The following is a 21,707-nucleotide window of genomic DNA, read 5'->3' on the forward strand; positions in this document are numbered from 1 at the left end:
AGTAGGCAACCGGTCCCAGAGAAGCTTCCGGTAGAATAGGCAGACCCTCGGTGTCAACTGCAGCCATCGAAAGTCCCTCCACCCAACCCTAGCATCCTGTTAGGAAGAAGGGAGTCATAAATGGACTTGGCTCTTAATATACCTGTAGGATGCAGCCACTAGATCCAAACACCCTGGTTGTTGGTCCAAGAGATGCCAAAGGCTAGCTCCAACCCTTCTTCCTCATTGGGCCGCTCCATCTGCTAGCATAAACTAACGGCAAGGTCTCCAACCTTCATTTAGCGGATGTTTAGTTGTATTATTATACCCATTTGCACTTTAGAAGCAAATTAAGCTGCAACCCTAATTGTTGGAGAGAATGGCCATAAAACTAACAATACAAATTAATTATTTAGGAAATATAACATTTATGAACAAATCCATTCAACCCACAAAAATGAGAATATATATATATATATATATATATATATATATTAATAGTCAATATTATGAACCAAAATTGTTCAAGCCCATTTAGCAAGGAGAGACATCAAGCCTGCTCCTATGAGCAAAGCAATATTTATGATAATTTGCAGCTTCCCTTTGCTCTGCACTCTAGGGTTCATAAAATCTTCGGCAAGGAGGTCAACTAAAGACATATAGATTAAAATTCCAGCGGAAGCAGAATTTAAGATTCCTTCAACAATTAGTGCGGTAGGAGTATTTTCATTGTAAATCGATGATATACCCATACCGATTGCAACTCCGACGGGTGTGGTGAGAGAGAAAAAGAGAATCATTGTGGTGACGGATCTGATTTTGAATTTCGCCTGCATTAAAAAATAAAATATTTATATGATAAGATAAGTGTGTATAATATAAAAACAAAATGTAAGGTCTTTTAAATAAATTATCCTTAAATTTAAGTTCTGGGGGCATGCCACTTACTTCATGATTCAATTATTCTCTTAATTAATCCAACGTTAGCATTTAAGCACCGACTCGGTGGCTGTCGAGATTACATCCTAAATAAAAATTAAAAAATAATAATAAATAAATAAAGATTACATCCTAAATTATGTACGCCAGTTGACTTTGTAAAGACTGTCACACACACACACTCCACATAAGCTATATGCAATTATACAGTAAAATATTTATGAAATATACAATTTAATAAGTTAAAGAAAAAAAATTATCAAAAACTCTCAGTATATTTTGTCTATATTACTATTCACATGAATCACATCGTACTACTATATGGATATATATATCACTCCACTCCTCCTGTACTTTTCTTTTAAAATGTCAAAAACATCATACCTTAGCACACAATTAACCATATAAATGAATCAAAGTAAAATAATAATAATAATAATAATAATAATAATAATAAACTTAATACTCTTGAATAAGTTTTCTAACATTAAGGTGAAAATTTAAATATTTTAGTTATATGCTATTTTCTCCCACAGATGTGGTTAGGATAAAATTAATTAATTCGGAGCGGTTTTGAGAAATGAAAAATAAAATATAGAGAGGTGAACGAGAAGAGAAGCAAATTAAATGTGGAGGTAATTATAATTAAGATTTTCCAAGTTGTATATAAGCTAAAAGGGAGAAATGATCGATGTACCTGAACAATGCATCCTCCGAGGCCAATTCCTTCAAAGAACTGATGGAAGCTTAAGGCAGCAACAAGGGGACGTATGGTGGAAGGCGACTTTGACGCACCAAGAGATATGCCTATGATGATCGAATGAACAATAATACCCAATTCCAACACCTGCAATATAATATTATAGTAAATATTTATAAATAAAAAATGTATGTGGTATTAGAGCAGATCAATTCTTGAGTTTGAATCACGTTCAGCTAGCTGTGTTTCTCACCTGAGAGATGACACGATAGCGGAGGAGTTGCTCCCCGCCGTCTACTGCGGAGCCATGCGCATGGCCATGCGCGACGTGGGTGTGGATGTGGATGTGACCACCGTGGTCTGCGGAGGCGACCGCCTCCATATCGTCGCCCTTTGGCAGCCTCACCTCATCGCTTACCGCGCTGGCGGCTGTCTTCTTGTAATGCACACGGGTGAAGTAGCCCGTGGCCAATGTGTCGATCATGAGGGTGCCAATTGCGGCCATCATTGCGGCGAATCCGGCAAACGGGAAATTAGCCCAGGGGTTCTCGTTGAGACACGGAGAGCTGAGCTTGTCGAATGCGTCTGGCAGAATGTGGATGAATCCAGTGGAGAGGATAACTCCGGCGGCGAAGGCTTTGATGACGAAGAAGATGTCTCTCTCGGGGCTTAGAGCCGGCAAATTCTTGCCGATTACGGGGATCAAACAGCCGAACGCGCTGAAAGCTAAGATGGTGAATATGGCGGCGATGTGTAGCTTCCGCGACGTGGATTCGTCGACTTCTTCGTCTTCGAAGGAGCACTCGCAGTCACAGTGGGCGATGAGGGGGAGGAGGGAGAGGGTTATGAGGAGGAGGAAGAGCTTTTGGGGAGTCCTCATCTTTAGACGTGGAGAGAGAGAGAGAGAGAGAGAGAGAGAGAGAGAGAGAGAGAGAGAGAGAGAGAGAGAGAGAGAGAGGGAGAAGAGATTTTGAAGTATGATTTATAGATGATGAGTACCGGGAATGGTTTAATACAAAGAGAGATGTATATAAATTGAAATAAGATCAGGAAGTCAAACATATGGAAAGTCTTCAAGACGTGTCGTTAGATGTCGACACTATACATATGCATGCATGTATGGTGAGAATATTGTCATATGTTGACGGTTATTTTATTAAGGTCACGTCAAATTGACGTTTATATTTAATAATCATTTATATATAAACAGATGGACGACTGTAGTTGCATCAGTCGTATAATTAATGAAAAGTATTTGCTGCGCAAAGATTCCAATTCATTCATCGTCCACCGACGGCTCGTGCTCCGAGATTGACAAACCGCTGTTTTCAAGGCATCCATATTTAATTTTTTATTATTGTTGTCATCCATACAATTCAACATGCTGACGACAACATAAATGGCGTATATAATTAATTGCTTGACAGCTTTAAATACCATTTAAAATAAAATTATGGAGAAAATATATATATAATTTAAATTATCATCAAACAAGTCATCGTTCATTAATTCTCTAACAAATTAATTAAGAGCACTTTTTTTTTCCTCTATATCCAGTACTTCTGTAGGGTCGATAATTAGCCATCTAATTAGGCTCAAAGCTTGAATGATTTGTATGATAATGCCACTTTACTATCATATTAATAAATATAAACCAAACTCATTAACTTATATATATATACATCTTTTGTAAACAGTACGCACACTAACTATTACTATTGAGATATATACCTACGTTAGTATATAAATATTCAATTAAAGTAACTGATGGATCTTAAGCAAAGAGTCTTGGAGACCTTTATTCGTTTAGAATTATTACACTAAACCACTGATGTTCTCAACTTGACATTTGTGGTTCAAAACCAAGTAGGAGGAGTAAAGAGAAAGAAGTATATATATTATCATCCAGGCAAAGGCAAAGGCAAAGCGATGGCAGAGATGAAAGGAGAAAAAAAGGAATGGACTGCTTTTACTTTCGTTGCTATTATATTTACAACTGTAACGAATCTGGAGCTAGTTTAGACTTTAGATGATTGACTCTCTTTTTCAATAAATAGAGTGCAGCTCATTTTTTCCAAAGGAAGGTTGGAACCACTATCATGGCATTCTTAAAACCTATAAAGGAGCTCACTGTCAATCTATAGAAGAGATGCTAAGTGGATTCCCCCTCCTATTACTAGAATTAAACTCAACATTGATGGGACTGTTAGTCATAAAATCACAAGTTTGGACGAGGTATTAGATCTAAATATCTTGAGATGATGCACTTGTCTTATAATAAGATAAAAATACATAGGCATAGAACTATTTGAAAAGCTTTGGTTAGGGGAGAATGCGTCTAGAATATATGTGATGAATCCGGTGGCGAGGATGCTTCTGGCTGCAGTATTTTAAATTATCTACTAGCTCATTAAAATTAAAATGGTAGAGAATAATAATTTTAATTTCTTATATACACTTGCGATCATCACAAATCACATGAAAGGTGTATCAATTATAATAAATACGTGAGAATGAGAATACCTTTTGATATAAATACGAGCCTTTAAAAAAAAAAAAAAAAAAAAAAAAAACTAGAAGTAAAAAGTTGCACCAGCCGGGAATCGAACCCGGGTCTGTACCGTGGCAGGGTACTATTCTACCACTAGACCACTGGTGCCTATTGAGGTTGTAGGAAATTAACATTTTATCTAATTATATTTAATTATTAATATTTTTTAAATTAAAATATTCTTAACTTCTAAATTTTAATCACTACTTTTTATTATTATAAATAATAATAATAATAACAATATTGTCTTGTACTATGATATCTGTGATATTATATAGCTTTACAAGATGTCACAATGATCTTTTATGATTTATATTTTTTAATACGGTAGAACTAAATCAAGCATCTAAGATCATGCTACTGGATAGAGGTAAGAGCAATTTAAAAAATAGAGAAAATATCATTTAAAATTAAAAAATATTCCGCCTTTTCTTTATCTACTTGTTATGTTTATTTAATCATAAAATTTTAACAAAGTAAGTTTTCTATTTACTATTAATAAAAAAGAGATTTATTTATAATATAATCAAAATATAAGATGTCTTTTATAATTTTCTCAAATGAATTCTCTCTCTCTCTCTCTCTCCACCTTGGAATTATAATTTATAAACCCATGACTAGCACCAATAACATTAAAAATTCTAATTTTTTTCCTAAATTAACGTAAAATCTAACTTTTGTACAAATGATTCCTGTTATTCTTGAGAGAGAGAAAAAAAAAGAAAAATAAAAAGAAGTCCATTAAAAAATAAATGGATCATGAACGATGAATGACCTAATAGCCCAATAAGAGAAGGCTTCGATTAAGGCCCTAAGCGTTCATGATATTGGGCTGGCCCAATATTATCCATATTTACTAATCCTTCATTAGCACGCCTATTTAGCTCGTATATAATTATCACTGTATTCTTTAAAGTATCACAATTGACACCAAAATCATCTAAATTTTTATAATTTAAATTATAAATAATTTTCTATGGATTATTCATAGAATATTCCTAACAAAGTTAACAAGCACATTTAAATAACTAGAGAATACCCTTGGTAAAATTTATATCAATACTGTCTTGCATGAACAAGAGTAAGATAGTCCTTTCCGAATCTATATTCGGTTATTTAACTAGCCGAATGATATTCTGAGAAAGTACAATAATTTTTCATGACAATTATGATATTTAGAAGAATGTATTGATAATCATAATATATTTTTATAAAAATTAGTAAATTATTATATTAAGTTGTTCGTCACAATGTGAACATATTAACACAAGAAATAATATGAAATGATGCACGACTTACAAAGTCTGGAATCTCTCTTGAGTAGGTCTGCTAATACTCTACTTGACATGGTGAACAATTAATCTTCTTAAGCTTAGAGGGTTGTTGACTAAGATTAAACTAAATAAGAAAAAGTTACTCTATAAAATTATTTGTTCTAAAATCGTTCTGGAATCTTCACAGCAGCAGCTAATCTTTCTTTAAACCTGAGGTGGATGGTTGACCATGATTAATTAGGATGACATTATCCTCAACCTCGAGCCCTAAAAAGATAAGTTTTCTTTCTTTCTTTCTCATTAACTTTGTAGCCATTTAAGTTGCAGAAAGTTTCACCAAGTCTTACGTTTTAACTGCAGCATGGTCTTCTATAAACCTCTTGAACACTTAACCCGAGATTAAGGACGCTAGATTGACTTATTTGGCATTCTGACAAAAGATTATTAACTCTACTTTATTTTGTCTTTTGTATGATAATATCAGTAGTGCTTTCTCTCAATAGTAGATCAGGAAAGTTGCTCTTAAGCAAAATGCTACTTAATTAATTAGGAGGAGGATACTTATCCTAGAATGGTTAGCTGTTTCTATTTCATCTCTATCTTTTTCAATTTTTGTCTTCTTAGATCAGAGTGTCTGATTCATATTGGAAGAGGATATATAATATATATATATAATAGGACAGTTGTTTGTCCAAGAAGGTTAAGTGTTCAAACGTACCCGAGTTTACTCCATCTATCACATGCTAAACGTTGACCCACTAAGCAAACCAGATCAAGAAATATGGCAACGTTATCATTCAATCAAGCTAAGAAGAGAGATGTAACTATATTCATGTCCAAAGGGACTCTCTCTTGAGAGGCTCCTGGACTACATTAAAACTACTCGAGGAAGTGAATTTGGTGAACTGCGGCATGCCAGCCAAGCTATTCTGCAACAAGAAGTGCTTGCCATCAATCTCTACTAGTTGTTGTTGATGATGAGGAAGAGGAGGAGGAGGAGGAGCCAAGGATTCCTCCTGCTGCATCTGGTAGCATAAGATCTCGGCGTGAGCCACCGCGAGCTGCATCTGAAGCTGAGACACTTGGCTCTGGAGGTAAGAGATGGCTCCCACGCAGCCGTAGACGGGATCTCTCATCCTCGCATTGGCCTCGTAGACGAGGCTACTCACCGCATCAGCTCTTTGATGAACTGGAAGTTCCTAAAAAAATTACCACAGTAGCGAAACAGATGCTATCTATAAGACTCTCACTACGTGCATATATAAGATCCTAATTACTTCTATGCAAGATATAGTAGAGAGAACCTGCAGCATTTTGTTGACATTGCTAGCGCCGAAGACCTTGTGGACGATCGCGAACTTATGGGGGTCGTCCGGCGGGAAGTAGGGGGCGAAAATGCAATCTTTGGCGCATCGCCGCCGTAATAGTTTGCAAGAAGCACAGGGAGAACTGCCGCCCATGCTGGCTTCGATATACCCCCACCTGTGGCTAAATAACTTTGAGAGGAGAAATTATGGGGAAGAGAGATAGATGCTGGTTTCCTTATTTATAAAGGAGACTGGGATGATTGATAAATGATAAGATGTAAGTCAATATACGAACACAGTGTATGTGTGAGTGTGTGCACTAGTTAGCTAGCTAGCTAGATAGCTTGTGATCAACTCATGATGACTAATTCCAATGGCATGATATGTCTAGATTCTAAGCAGTACAATAATTGTTCGTGGCCAATAGTATTGTAATGCGATGCCGACATGATAAACTAGAGATGATGTTGGTGTCATACATGTACACTTTCTTTATCACCATTCTGTATCCTTAACTCTATGTGATCACCATGACTCAGATTTGTCGTAACCCTCTCCAAAATATTAAATCGAATACGACTTAACCAAAAAATAGAGTAAAGTTTTACGCGATTCCCATTAGCAATTCTTTTCTTCATTTCCATGGACATATTTATTAATTTCAAGAGTAGGAGTTTGACCACCGCCTCTCATAGTGAAAAGCTTATATATATATATATGGCTACTCTTGTCTCTTAAGACTGTTAATTGATTAATTACTTAATTTTCACTGGTTAAGTTTAGGGTAAGTATAGCTCCCACGTTCTAAGTTGACTCTTCTAATGCTTCATGTTTCAACAAACACTTAACCCCTTTCTTGACTCTCACGTATTCCGAGACAATAAGAGAGCTAATCAACTAGTAATTAATTATATCATAATATATATATATATATATATATATATATATATGCTGTAGAACAATGGAAACCCTAACTCTAGAGAGAGAGAGAGAGAGAGATGAGAACTCAACATGAATGTTTGTTGGTAAAAGACATTCACGTGGTCACGTCGCTCTCTCATTATTATTATTATTATTATTTATTAATTATAGGTTTTGTAACTAGTATTAGGGAAAAATTAAAGAAAGGGGAAGTAAGCTTATTAACACCAGAGATTGGTGGCTTGTGTGTATTCTAAGAAGTGGAGCCCCACAAGAAAAGGACCAACCAGACGGTAGCATTATTAAATTGGGTCCACACCATTAGTTGGATGGGACTAATTAGTGTACTAACTCTAATTAGTTTCATGATTAGAAAATATGTGATGGAAAATTTGGACATTAGTGCTTAATCCATCTCATTTGGAGATTTTTGCATTTTACACCCTTATGTTATGTATTTGTTTCAGCTACCAGGCAGCGTCTTGTCGTATTAACACGCATCATCTTAAACAACCGAGATAAATCTAGCTTGAAACATAATTAATTAATCATCAAGAAAGCGAAACAAGATCCGACATCACCTTGGAGGTCTAGAGATTATAAAAACTGCAGCGTGTTTCAAGGTTAAAGTTTGAAACCAGAAGTTTAGATTACAAAAGTCATAAGCTTTGCCCACTTCTCATTCAATGCTATCACATGACTCCCTTGACACTAATCATACATTATCTATATATCTATATATATATATAAAGAGACTAGTCTTCCTTCCTTGGGTAATCATTATCAAACTATAATCACTTCCAAGTAGAATTTGGGGGCAGTCTTCCAGCCCAATCTTGGATATGGCCCTGCCCAAGTATTGCATTTACGAGTCACACAAAGGCTAAAAGCCCACAAGACTTACTCAGCCCATGGTACATAGTTAGACTAATTATCCACGCACCGCGGAGCACCGCACCGCACCGGTCCTCCAACTCCACCTCCCCTCTGGCTCTGGCTCTCTCCTCTTCCTCTTCCTCTTCCTCTCGTTCGCCGCTCATTAAGAAACCCCCATGTCCTCGAGGAGAGCCCCCCACGTCCTCCACCTCCGCGACCAACACCCTCCTCTCCTCGGCCGCGCCCCTCCGCCGCCGCCTGCTGTCATCCTCCTCCCGCCGCCTGCCCACCGCGATGCGGCAGCTGCCTCAGTCGTCGCCGCTCTCGAAGACCGCCTCGCCGCCCAGCACCGGGACGTCGATGTCCTCCTCCTCGACAACCAGCGGCTCGCCGCCACCCACGTAGCGCTCAAGCAGGAGGTCGTCGCATCACAGCACGAGCTTCGACGCGCGGCGGCCGCGGCCGCAAAACTCCGGGCCGAGAAGGACGCGGAGATCCGTCGAATCTTCGAGCGGTCGATTAAGGCGGAGGCGGAGGCGAAGGGGGTGGAGGAGATTAGGGCGGAGCTGGCGCGCGTGCGAAGCGAGGTGCAGAGGATGAGGAAGGATCGTGAGGATCTCGCGGTGAGGCTCGAGGGGATCAAGGGGGAGGTTGTGAGAGCTAGGGCTGATATCGGGCAGGTCTCGGCTGTGAGAGCTGAGATCGAGGCGATGCATCGAGAAATCCAAAAGGGCAGGTAAGGGAATTGTACTACTTTCCTTCGTTTTCTTGGTTGTTTCTAACGAATAATATGTAATTAGAACCATCCATTTGTATTATCGTCGTATATAGGTTATGCTATTCTTTCATTTTTAGGAATAATCTTATTAATTTAAATGCTTACGATGATTTCATTGCCCCTATTTCCATTAGGATTATGACATTATATACCAGTGGCTAAAGAGTTTTGATTGAACACTATAGGGCAGTGTTTAGAAGACAGTGCATTCTCCAAAGCTAGAGTCACAACTCACAAGAACCTTGTTATGCTACTCTCTCTCTCTCTCTCTCTCTCTCTCTCTCTCTCTCTCTCTCTCTCTCTTTTCGCCAAAAAGGCCACAGCCTGTCTTATGGAACATAATTCAGTTAACCTCCATCACAGAGATTAACAGAACTTCTAAACACTGACAACAGAATAACCCTGCACAGTATATCAGGCTCCTGCCAGCCAAACAACAAACAGACTAGAAAGGGGTCGGAACCAAACTATTCATTACAACAATATACCAAACATCACCACAGTAGGCATACAAGCCCAACAAATATACCAGCACAAGATTTAAATTCATACACAGTTTATCACTACAAAACAAATCACCAAAGAGATCGAAACTCCCAGAAAGAAGCCCAGTAAATCAGCAATCGTCGAGGATCATCGGGTCCTCCATCCCAACGTCCAGTGTCAGTTGCTTCACCGTTTTAGCGGTCATCACCTCCTGAATTCCTGTCCAGCACAGTGAAAGAAGTTACTCTATGGTTCAATTCTTTCCAATTTTTAGAACAATCTTTGAAATTTCTATTGTTCTTCTCAAGCCAAATGCTTCAAATCAAAGCAGCAATCCAAATCAACCACCATTTGTTCAGATCCTTGCTCGAAAAAAAACCCTCACATGTTTAGGATATAGTCCCGACTCCCATTTCCTTGCTTATCCCTTTAAGAATATCTTTCACATAAGCATAAAAAGATGATCGACGGTTTCATTTCTATGACAAAACACAACTAGAATTACCAGACCACTGTCTTTTCAATAAATTATCTCTAGTTAAAGTTTTGTTTTGACATATAACAGAAAAGCCCACACTTTTAGAAGAGATTTTTAACTTCTACAATCTTAGCAAAGTTCTAGATATTACAACTCTATTGTTCAAATATCTATAAAGAAATTTCACAGTGAAAATCTCATTAGCTGAGAACCTCCACTTAGCATCATTTTGCTCATCTCTAATATGAACACCACTATTTACCACCAAATTCACCTTATTATGTTCTTCCAATTTTAAGTTTTTAACACATCTGATAACACCTTTCTATATTGTAAGTTCTTATTTTTCATATCCCAAGCATCAGCAACGACCAACACTATCTCAAATCGGATAGGGAACTTGGTAGTCAAACTACAATCTCCTAATCAAATATCAATCCAATTCTTTTCCCATTTTGCACAGCTCGGCTTAAACCAATTTTAAAAACCTCCCCAATCTATAAAATTCTTCTCCAAAAAGGAGATATTCTAGAGGAATTCACCAACTCGAAGGACTCAGCTTTGGCTCTCTTATAATATCTTTGCATAACCATAGTAGTCCACAACTGATTTTCATAATATAATATTCTCCACCACCACTTCGCAAGCAGGGTCCTATTTGTATCTTATCTTGCAAATCAATTATATCTCTTCCACCCTACCTTGTTATGCTATTTAATAGCAAGAACCTTGTTATGCCACTCAAAAGCAAATCTTATCCTTCATAGGACTGGTTAAACATAAAACCTGTCCAAATTTTAGGTATAAGGCTTGACAAACGTAGTTTTGTCAACTATTTTTTGTTTGTGATGGTGTTGTTTCTTTGCGGTTTACATGCCTGTGAAATTGTTAGCTTGCCATTCCAATTTGTTCTCAAGTTTAATCTGATATTTGTGATATCTCCTGGCTTGACATGATTAATAGGGCTGCTGTGGAGTTTGAGAAAAAAACACATTCTGATAACCTCGTACAGAGTCAGATAATGCAAAGTAATATGATCTCTATGGCTCATGAGATTGAAAAAGTACGTGCTGGGCTTGCTAATGTTGAAAACAGAGTACGTGCAACAGCAGCAACCGCAGCAGCTGCTGCTGCAATTAACCCTGGTACTATGATCTTCTTGTCATAACTTCTACTCTATGACTAACAATTTCTGTCAACATAGAAGAATTAGCTTATATAGTTTCAAAGTCTCTTGTTACTAGACTATCTTCAGAGAATACCTAATTGCAGTTGCACAAAATTGTTTCCTGTTTTCTTCTAGTATTTAGCATTTAAAAAAAAATATATATAACATCTGTCTTCCTGGTCCAGGATACACTGGAACTCATGGAAATTCTGAGATGACATATGGTGGAACTTCTTATGGTGATGCTTATAATATGCATCAGGTTTGTTTTGTTATTTTTACCATTGTTTTCAGTTTCATTAGATAGAGAAAATTTAGCTCTTTTAATATTTGTGAGATCATATCCATAAAACCTATGTGCCCACTTTTGGGTACTAAAACATGATTATCTGTGTTCAAGGTACCTGCAGTTGCCTATTGTTCTAACTTCTAAGACCACCTTAAAATTTGAGTTGAGGGGAAGTGCCATCTTTCGTTAAAATGCAGTCTATTAAATTCTAATATCAATGCATGTAATTGTTTCTTTTTCAGGTTCAGATAGGTGCTGATGTCAATTCTCAATATGTGCCGGCGTCTTCTTCTCGTGGTCCATATGACACGCAACAAACTCATGCACACAGATAAATACTGACTCTATATCATATGAATATTTGTGCTAATAGTCATGCTTTTCATGTGTTAGTCTTTTTGGATCTAAACGTGTTTCAAAGGGATCTCTTGATTTTGGTAGAGTGGCTATAAATTGGGAAGAGTGTATGTGAATCCTGATATTCACTTTTCTTCTTTTCACCAGCTATCATTTAGTGAAAGAATGTATATAATTTGAATTGATCACATTATTTCTCTTCTAGATTAATTTCTTGATGATAGTTAATACTTTATAATGTTGCCGCTGATAACTTTCTGTACCCTCAATAGTTCCATTTTAGAAATATCTTGAATTTACCCGTATTTGTTTGTCTTCCCTATCTGAGTTATCTCATTTCGGATGCTTTTCGAAATGTAGGGTTTCAGACGGAATTAATAGTAACCTTTAGCATGTGCTTCCTCACTTTATTCCTTCACTTTTTTGCCATGCGTTTAATGAATGAAATCTGCAAACATGTTTCAGTGTTTTCATTTCAATTGCAATGTCCTTATGCGTTGAATGAAATATAGTTGCTCTATGCAAACAAGTTTCGGTGTTTTAATTTCAATTGCAATGTCCTTATGCGTCAAATGAAATATAGTTGCCCTATGATTGCTGTACTAGTCACTCATAGTGTCACTGTGCCAACCCACGGTACAGATAAGGTATATAAAATTCCAAAAACTTATGACTTAGATTTAGTCTTCATTTATGTGGTTTGGCATCAGCAGCAGGAATGTAAATGAGCCAAGCCCACGGGCTTTTTTGATAGCCCAATCTGTAGACCATATGGAAGATTTCACCAACTTCTGTTACTGACTCATTACAGTGGACATTTAGGAGGAGCAAGTGGAATATGGTTGGGTAATTAGAACATTGGGGTATGTCGAGAAAAGATAAAAGTGATCTGCAGTTGCATGACCATTATCCAACTTTTGGTGTGTTTCTTTTCCTGATCATTTCGTATATTTCTTACATGATATTTTTGTTACTTCTGTGTCTATATATTTGGTCATGACATGTCATTTGTATTTACATGTCACATAATGATTTTAGAGTAAGGGCCGTAAATTTGCTCATTTTCCTGCTATTTTGCCCAAAGATGCAGATGGGAAACAGCAGTACAGCCATATACTATACGATGATGTCCTGTGTGGGTTGTTGTCCTGTGGATCATATCTTGTATTGTAGTATTTGTTCTTTTATTACCTTTTAAAGAGAGAGGTTCCTTCTGTACCCTCTTTGTAGTTTACTTACATACTTTCTATACCTGGGTTTCTTCTCAAATGGTTTCTCTGAGCAATTAGCAATTATTTATCTTGGTGCACTGCTTTGCAATATTCAAGCATTGGTTGTCGATAATTTGATCTTGGAATATCAAAGATGTGCCATTCAGCTTGTTACTGACCTTAGAATAAAGGCAGGATTGAAAAGGCAAGTTGTTCCTGTGACTCTTTCATTGAATTGTATGGATAGATTATTATTAATTTTTTTTGGGTTTCAATGTCATCATAGATAACATGACAGATGGACATCTTATATCAAAACAATTTCACTATATACAATATTAATAATCTATTATCACAAATACTATAGTTTTATATAACATTACAATGTTTAATATACATTATTTAACTTTCAGAATGTGACAATACATCACCAGAAGTAATACATAAATAAAAGATATTTAAGAGAGGCAAAAATTAGAAGGAGATAATGCCTATTTTTAATTATCAGGTTTCTTATTCCACCTAAAAGTTTGGATAAGATTCAAACCCGTTGGTTCTTGGTCACGAGGCAGTCTACCCCTGCCACCTTGATGATAAATATCTCCTCTCTCCTTTTTCTTTTTAAAGTAAATAATATCATGTCATTCTTTGTGCGAGGCATTGTTAACCGCTCACGTGGCTCCCAGTCCAGCTAGCTATCGTATTAGTTATTTTACCAAACTGCCCTTCATTTAGGTTGGTCAAATAGTCAGCTGTCCCACGCTATTCATTCTTCCTCTCGGAGTCTTTTCTTATTTATAATCTTTTAGTGTTTTTTTTTTTTTGACTAATTCAAGTCTAATCCTAATTTTTTTACGCATCTAATTCAGTATAAAACTTATATACGAAGCTATTTGCGTTTTAAAATTGTTGTCCCAATTAATAATTTTTAAATTTAAGTTACGATTGACTGAGAGAGAGATTTATATGATTTTATTTATATAATTTTAAAATTTTCATATAAGCTATCGATAGATTTATATTTAGATATTACTAACTATATCGGTGATTTTAAACCGCCGCTAGTTTTGTATATAAGTTTTGAAAGATACCAAACTCATAAAAGAGAAAAAAATTCCATACTCATGCGAAAGGAAAGGTTAGGGTTGGTGACCACTGACCACTAACCACTAACCACTGAGATGAGATCCCCAGAATTCTGCTACGCACCAACGCCAGAGTCCAAATATATTTGGTGGTTGCTCAGTTATTCTCATCTCACCAAAAGATACCAAAAAAGAAACTATTAACGTCTATTCTCAAGCTTAATATAACTATTTCCACTGCATTCTTGTCTTTGAATAAATGATAAATTTGACATCAATTAATGATCTAATGCCAGTCTGAAATGTAAAGTCCTATGAGAAGTTATGGACATGAAACAACACCACTACTTGGAAAAGTCCAAATCCATCGGTTGGATCAATAGCAATAGACAGAAAAGTCCTTGTCTTTTACACTCTTGTCTTTGGCATCATCTTCTACTATCGTGTGGTTTCCTCAAGCTTTTTATAGTGGTAGGTACGAGATTGGACAAAAGGAGAGCTTTACACCATAGTCTAAATAATGACTTGGTGGCATAGAGGAAGGCTAAGAGGCGTGTCCATGAGTCTAATAGCGACCACCTCCATTGATCTTTATCATCTTCTTCCGAGCTTGTGGAATGCAATCCTCCGAGAGCGTGAGGCCTCCACACGCATATTTTGAGAGTCTAGAAAAAGACTCAAATATAAATAATGAATCCATTCCATTCCATGGATAACTACAAATTCTTATGTCTGTCTAAATATTTTTTGACTTCAAATTTTTATACTTGTAAATTTATTTCACTCTTTATATAATTTTATTTTATATCAATTATTTTTTTAATATATAACAATATATTGAGGAAGACTGATTCATTAGTCTAAGTCAATACGTGCTCATAGTGTATTGAAGATAAAGACGAACGAAGATAAGCTATCAATGTCCTTACACGACACGTGGGCGGTGGTGATTGACGCTCACAAGATTCGTGTGGAAAGCTCACGCACTGAGTGGATAGGATTCGACGAGCTCCGGAAATATCCACAGAACTCCATTGTTAGCCTCACGAACACGATAGTCATTTATTATTTTCTTTGATATCATCTAGAAGCGACTAATAGTATTATTGACCGCATCTTTTCATGCCTATTAGGTTCATGGTATTTGCCACCTAGAAATATTGACCAGTTTACCTGATTAATGTACAATATTTGTATATTATAGTAGGTCTTTTTCCAAGTACTTTACTCTTATATAGTTATATGGACACTTAACCAATATGACTTGGTACTCCTGTTAAAATTCTTTTTAATTTTTTTCCTTCTCAAACTACTGAATAGGTTAGAAATGCTTGTAAATTATTCACCGCCAAAGACCATCAAAGAATTAAACATTGTTATCCTAAATTTTGAATTATTGAACTTATCCTCCACGAAATCCTAATGTTTTTATTTGTGAATGTGAACGACAATATATTATGTTCCACACTCCTCCATTGCTTCTAGGACCCTTTTCCATTTCTTTTATTATTTTTTTCGATTCTATATTTTGGATTCACAGGTCTGTACAAAATGGGGTCTCCATGTGGTTTGATTGTAGTCACTGGACTTCATCTCTGATGTGCCTATATTTCTGCCTTGCTTGCTCCATTGTCGAGCTCCCAACCATTTAAGACTCCTGTTATTTTATCAGTAGTTCTACTGGGTAAGCGAGAGATGGGAGACTTGTTTCGGAAACTATTGTCTTTATATCCCCCCTCTCTCTTGTGTTAAAAAGCTTGTACTTGATACTTTATTGAATTATTATCTAATTTATTTTTCAGCAAACTATAGGGTTTGTGCATGAGATTGTTATTATATTCCCCGTTCCTTGTTATGTACCAAGTTTGTAATTATTTGAATGAAATCAATGGTATGATCGGTTTAACAGTCTTTCTGTCTTTTTAAAATAAAATATAGATCGGATAACTAGACTGAGAAATTACAGAGAGTTAAAACTATAAACAATACATATCAATCCAATGTCCGTAGAATGATTTTATGATAAAATCTAACTATTCAGCTCTAGCGTTAAACAATCCTCAAAACCTTATCAGACAACTGACAAAATGAGACCCACCAATAAAAGAATTAGGACATTTCGATTTCTATAAACATTTGGGACAACTTAAACAGCAGAAGACATGAGTTTTGGTTTAGTTTTGCAAAATTACATATAGTGGTTGTTAACAATAATTAGGCTCCATAAATTCCAACCAACTAAAGTTACATAACATAACCTAAGGACGGCGCACGTTATCAAAGGATACCAAATTTTACCCATTTCCAATGCCAAGGAATAGAGGGTAAAAAATGCAATGCAATGCAATTTAAAACCAAAAGTGGCCAGGCTGGAGTGGACTTAGGGGGGATAGAATTAGGGAAAGGACACCGATAACGATACCGACTCCCCCACACCCACCAATCCCCACGTAGATATGGCCGTGCGGTGACCACGAGCCTTCCACGCTCTCATCCTACCGCATCAAATCTCCACCCTCCACGTGTCTCCCATCCGCACCCTCCTAAACCCCCGGCCTCCTCCTATATCTATCGCCTCTCCCCTTCCTCCTCGCCATTCATTTCCTCCGACCTCTTCTCCTCTCTTCCCAAATCCAGCCCTCTCTTGTAACCATGCTTCTAAAGGCTTCTCTCTCTTCTTCTTCTTCCTCTCTCTCCTTTCTCTCCTTCTCCTCGGAGTCGTCTCCTGCTTCGGCGGCGGCTGCCGTTCCGAGCTCTTTGGTGAGGCTTCCGGGGAGGAGGTCTTTGAGTGGATCCGTGGTAACCTCGGCTGCAGCGGATTCTAGTAGCCGAGTCATTACTGGGGTGGTTTTCGAGCCTTTCGAGGAGCTCAAGAACGAGCTCGCTCTCGTTCCACAGACCCTGGAGAAGTCTCTCGCGCGTCATAAGTACGCCGATGACTGCGAGGCGGCTATAAATGAACAGATCAAGTTGGTCCCGTTAATTTCTTATCGTTTCTTAGGTTTCTCGTTGTTTCCCGCTTTTTATTTGTGGATTTTTCTTCTTTTGATGATTTGTTGTGATTTTCTGGTAAATCTATCGAGTAAGTTGTGATTTCTTTTCCGTTTCTTTCTAGATTTACTTTTTCCTAGTGACTTTTGGATAGTTAGCAGAGAATTTTTTTTAAAAAATTTCGTGTGATTCTCATGTGGTTTTAATTCTTTTTCTGAGACGAATCTGTTAGTTATTCTTCTTGTCGGTTTTCTGATTTCCATTTAGTTAAATAAATTTGAAGATGATGTCTAAATTAAAAGTTCTGTGATCTGTTACCTGATACATGGGTTGGTTTCTGGTGTTTAAAATTTCAGTGTGGAGTACAATGTCTCGTATGTGTATCACGCCATGTTCGCCTACTTCGATCGTGATAATGTTGCGCTAAAAGGCCTCGCCAAGTAAGTAATAGAGAAATTAGAGACTCTATTGTTTTCCTTTTAATTTCGAACCGAATCTCTTATCTGTGTCATTCATGCATTTATTACTGCAGGTTCTTTAAAGAATCGAGCGAAGAGGAACGTGATCACGCAGAGAAACTCATGAAGTACCAGGTGGTTGATTATACTCTTGTTCTTGGTCTATGCATATAATTTTTATTTTATCTCTCTGTTCTTTAACTGAGACCGGGTTTGCTATTCTTATCCTTAGAACAAGCGTGGAGGCAGAGTGATCCTTCAATCGATTCTGATGCCCTTAAGTGAGTTTAATCATTCTGAGAAAGGCGATGCACTGTATGGTGAGTTTATTATCAATTCCTGCTTTCCTGGATCTACAATAATAATTGAGTGCTTTCTTGTGTATATTATTTATGTGATTGTCATGGTTAGTTGCCTGAATATTCTGGCCTTTTTGTTTTGTTTGCCTATCGATGTTAGTAGAGTAAAAAGGAAATAATAAAAGAGCTGTAGTGGGTGGGATAAGATTATATTAAATAAAGCTGTGGGCGTTTGATAATATTGTCTCTCCAATAATTGCGCCGATAGAAGACACAGTCTTCCAATTGTTATGCTAGTTAAAAGATTATATAAACTTGACCTGACACAATAATCGTGAACCAGGCTTGTTGATTATTGTTAGATTATTTTTCCCAGAGTGTTGCACAGATCTCACGATTGTTTAATCCATTAGATATTTTATTTACTATTCACAAGATGTGAAGTAGATGCCCACTAGTTGCTTAGCATATTACTTTTTTGTCCTTAGGAAACTGGAGAGCATGCAGCAGTTCTTTCCTTTGTAAATATGTCAATGTTATATATAGATTCTGTGTTTTCAGGGGATTTTAAGTAATCCAGGAAGTTATTCACATATGTGAAATGTTATATATTCTGCAAGTTTGCATTGTGATGACATCCTTGTTTCTGATTTCAGCAATGGAATTGGCTTTAGCTCTTGAGAAACTGACTAATGAAAAGCTTCTCAATTTACACAGTGTAAGTGATCACTAATCTATTAGTAGATTGGCTGTGAAATTATCATGTATGGCATACTTTATTTTGACTATATCATTATCTGGATGAGCAGGTAGCAGATAAGTCCAATGATCCTCAGATGGCAGACTTCATTGAAAGTGAATTTCTAGAGGAGCAGGTGAAACTCAGCTTTCCTAGTGTTAGCTATTCTCAATGTCATTTGTGGTTTTCTGAAGATAATTGATAGTTTAGTGCATTATGGGCCCTTACCCCTATGCTCCTCGCTTTGATTGTAATCACTTAGTTATATCTTAGAATGACTGGCTTTTGGAATGGTTCTGAACAGCCAAGAGGCAGATCTCTTTAGGTTATTTGTTGCTGACCACAATTATACACCAGAAGTGGGTGATAATAAATTAATAACACATTATTTGAAGTCCTTTAATCCACCATTTCGACTCTTTATAACATGCAGGAATCACAATTTAAGGTTGATCCAGCTCAATTGTTATTACCATAAGATTTTACTAGTCTCTATGTTGCCTTCTATGATTAACTGTTCATAGGTCTACACCTGGTATATTTCCCAGCTAAAAGAAACTCCCCGTTTTCTTTCCCATTCAGGTGGAATCGATTAAGAAGATATCTGAATATGTTGCCCAGTTAAGAATGGTGGGCAAAGGACATGGTCAGTCTCCTTGAAACACATTGGTTCTACTATAGTTATTAAGCTTTTATCATTCTTTCTCTTCTAGGATCTTATGCATGTCTTTTTTTTTTCCCCTGCAGGTGTTTGGCATTTTGATCAGACGCTTCTTCATGAAGGCAATGGTGTTGCATGAGGAATGAGCAAGGAAATGGTTTCATTTGTTAGTCCATGTCTCTAGTCATTTAGGCTACTTGTGTTTTATTGCAGTCCCTTTTATAACTTTCTAATCCTTGCAGTAATATCAGAGTCGGACTTGTAGTAGGAATCCATGAGTAAGACACTTTAGCAAGTATTTTCTTCTCTGATGCTATGGAAATCCTAGATCAAAATAAATGAAAAATATTTCGGGTCTGTGCTGTTTATATCTCATCTGGAGTATTGGAGCATTTGTTTATTTATTATGGGGTGTGGATTTTCTTGACACACAGAAAAGTTAGTGTCTACAGTGCATTTATATGTTATTTACTGTAACTTTCTAGGCTGTGCAACTTCTGCTTGCTATAGCGGGCCAAGCACGGCCTTCCTTTCTCTTTGGATCAAACCTAACACCTCGTATCTGTCAGTTATCTCTTTCTCCATTATTTATTCTCAAATTATTTCGAAGTAGATACGTTTAATGCTTTTCTAGCAGCAGAGATTTGGATTCTCCGTCTTCTCTTTCCATAAAGTGGAAAGAACGGAGAGGAATAATAGAATATATTTTTTTCCTCTGAATAATTCTTAATTACAATATCTTTTTTGGTCCTTTTTCTAGGAAAATTCGTAGATAGATAGTTCGTTATGTTTCAAAAAATTGATTACAATTTGATATTTATAATATGTAAAAGGGAGAAAAGGCAAGCACCCTAGACCCTAGTACAAGCCCACACTAGGCAGATACATAACGATAATAAAAAATTGGTATAAGTACATAACAAAATAAACACTCTGTGAGTACATAACAAAATAAACACTCGGTTATAAAAAAATGGAGGCATATTGGAAACAAACCATCATCCTCTTGGCCAACGTTACCAGCACTATACAAAAGCATAAAAATAGTCATATAAGAAAGAACGCAGGAATGAGTAGGTTGACAACCTACAGCTTCGTTAAACTTACAGATCACAACGACAAAATAGAGGAAATAAACTCTTTAGCGGTTTAGTCCATGGCGACAGGCAATGAAAAGAGAAGGCAGTTAGTGATGTCGCGAGGTAGACAACATATGACGACGAAGATATGAGACGATGGTAAACCAATGAATAAAATGGTTAATTGTGCTGTTGGAATGGGTAGGAAACGATATTTGGTTACATATAACAGAGGATAATGAAAGAAGGGATTATCGACAAAAGGCCTAGGCTATGGCAATTCACAACATTGAAGGAAGATTATGGCAATTGGGACCAGCCAAACCAAGCCACAAAACGACGCAAGGGCAATAGAGCCGAGGCTCCATCTCTGATTTGCCACTCTATGGATCCAACCTTTATCGATGTCGTGAAGGAGGAGAGTGATTGGTAGGGCTAGCGGTCCGATGGTAGCGGCTAAAAACTGAATAGTAAGTGGTTGAGATAAAGAAAAGGAGTCGTAACCAAGAAGATGGTGGAAGGTGAAGATGGAAAGGGAGAAGAGATTCGGTAAAATATAGAGTAAAATAAGAGACCTCTCCCATCCCATAGCCTAAGCTAGAGGAGGGAGAACACCGTTCACAATATGAAAGAAGCGCTCTAAAAGAATAAATCCTAGTAAAGAACTCTACTAGTGCCGGCTGCAAAAGTTATATTTATCTAAATTATAGTTAGTTGAATAGCTAGATCTTTTAGATAATGAAATGGTTGTTAAGGTAAAATTGCTAAATTTCATTGTTATAGCATCATTAAAAAATTATTTCTCCATATATGATTAGTATAGAGGGTCACAAATGAAGCAATTTAGCCCCTGCAAGAAGAATATTTTTCTTTTTAATTTTATGATAACTACCTAAGTTCCGAATTTATTGCAAAGAATCTCCTGTCTTTTTAACTATTTGCAAATCAGCTCCTTCTATGCAATTTTTTAGACTATAATGTATTGTCTAATTTTATGCAAATATTTATTTATTTTTGACGACATAATGACCCTTTAAACTGTGTATAAACTATATTTGGAAGATATTATATAGGTGGAGAC

General features: G+C 36.7%; 4 protein-coding genes and 1 non-coding gene across 5 annotated transcripts; 2 read left to right on the top strand and 3 right to left on the bottom strand.

Annotated features, from left to right (window-relative positions):
- Nucleotides 1-503: 503 nt before the first annotated feature.
- Nucleotides 504-2,498, bottom strand: LOC140775754 (zinc transporter 8-like). The gene is made up of 3 exons (XM_073119171.1): nucleotides 1,872-2,498; nucleotides 1,616-1,765; nucleotides 504-809 (listed from the first exon to the last, which is right to left on the bottom strand). Exons 1-3 carry the CDS (start codon nucleotides 2,496-2,498, stop codon nucleotides 504-506), a joined length of 1,083 nt encoding a protein of 360 aa, XP_072975272.1.
- Nucleotides 2,499-4,206: 1,708 nt separating this feature from the next.
- TRNAG-GCC (transfer RNA glycine (anticodon GCC)) lies at nucleotides 4,207-4,277 on the bottom strand. The gene has a single exon. It is a non-coding gene; the product is annotated as a tRNA-Gly (tRNA).
- Nucleotides 4,278-6,215: 1,938 nt separating this feature from the next.
- LOC140776405 (LOB domain-containing protein 12-like) lies at nucleotides 6,216-7,148 on the bottom strand. Its single transcript, XM_073120112.1, has 2 exons — nucleotides 6,748-7,148; nucleotides 6,216-6,642 (listed from the first exon to the last, which is right to left on the bottom strand). Exons 1-2 carry the CDS (start codon nucleotides 6,901-6,903, stop codon nucleotides 6,274-6,276), a joined length of 525 nt encoding a protein of 174 aa, XP_072976213.1. The 5' UTR covers nucleotides 6,904-7,148; the 3' UTR covers nucleotides 6,216-6,273.
- Nucleotides 7,149-8,610: 1,462 nt separating this feature from the next.
- On the top strand, nucleotides 8,611-12,291 carry LOC140776764 (protein FLC EXPRESSOR-like). Its single transcript, XM_073120612.1, has 4 exons — nucleotides 8,611-9,283; nucleotides 11,253-11,434; nucleotides 11,643-11,719; nucleotides 11,989-12,291. Exons 1-4 carry the CDS (start codon nucleotides 8,724-8,726, stop codon nucleotides 12,079-12,081), a joined length of 912 nt encoding a protein of 303 aa, XP_072976713.1. The 5' UTR covers nucleotides 8,611-8,723; the 3' UTR covers nucleotides 12,082-12,291.
- Nucleotides 12,292-16,992: 4,701 nt separating this feature from the next.
- On the top strand, nucleotides 16,993-19,920 carry LOC140775847 (ferritin-3, chloroplastic-like). The gene is made up of 8 exons (XM_073119306.1): nucleotides 16,993-17,368; nucleotides 17,747-17,830; nucleotides 17,923-17,983; nucleotides 18,081-18,168; nucleotides 18,804-18,865; nucleotides 18,957-19,022; nucleotides 19,469-19,532; nucleotides 19,634-19,920. Exons 1-8 carry the CDS (start codon nucleotides 17,052-17,054, stop codon nucleotides 19,684-19,686), a joined length of 795 nt encoding a protein of 264 aa, XP_072975407.1. The 5' UTR covers nucleotides 16,993-17,051; the 3' UTR covers nucleotides 19,687-19,920.
- Nucleotides 19,921-21,707: the final 1,787 nt, after the last annotated feature.

This window comes from Typha angustifolia, chromosome 14 (genome assembly GCF_048772165.1).
Source record: "Typha angustifolia cultivar Huaian chromosome 14, ASM4877216v1, whole genome shotgun sequence".
NCBI lineage: Eukaryota > Viridiplantae > Streptophyta > Magnoliopsida > Poales > Typhaceae > Typha > Typha angustifolia.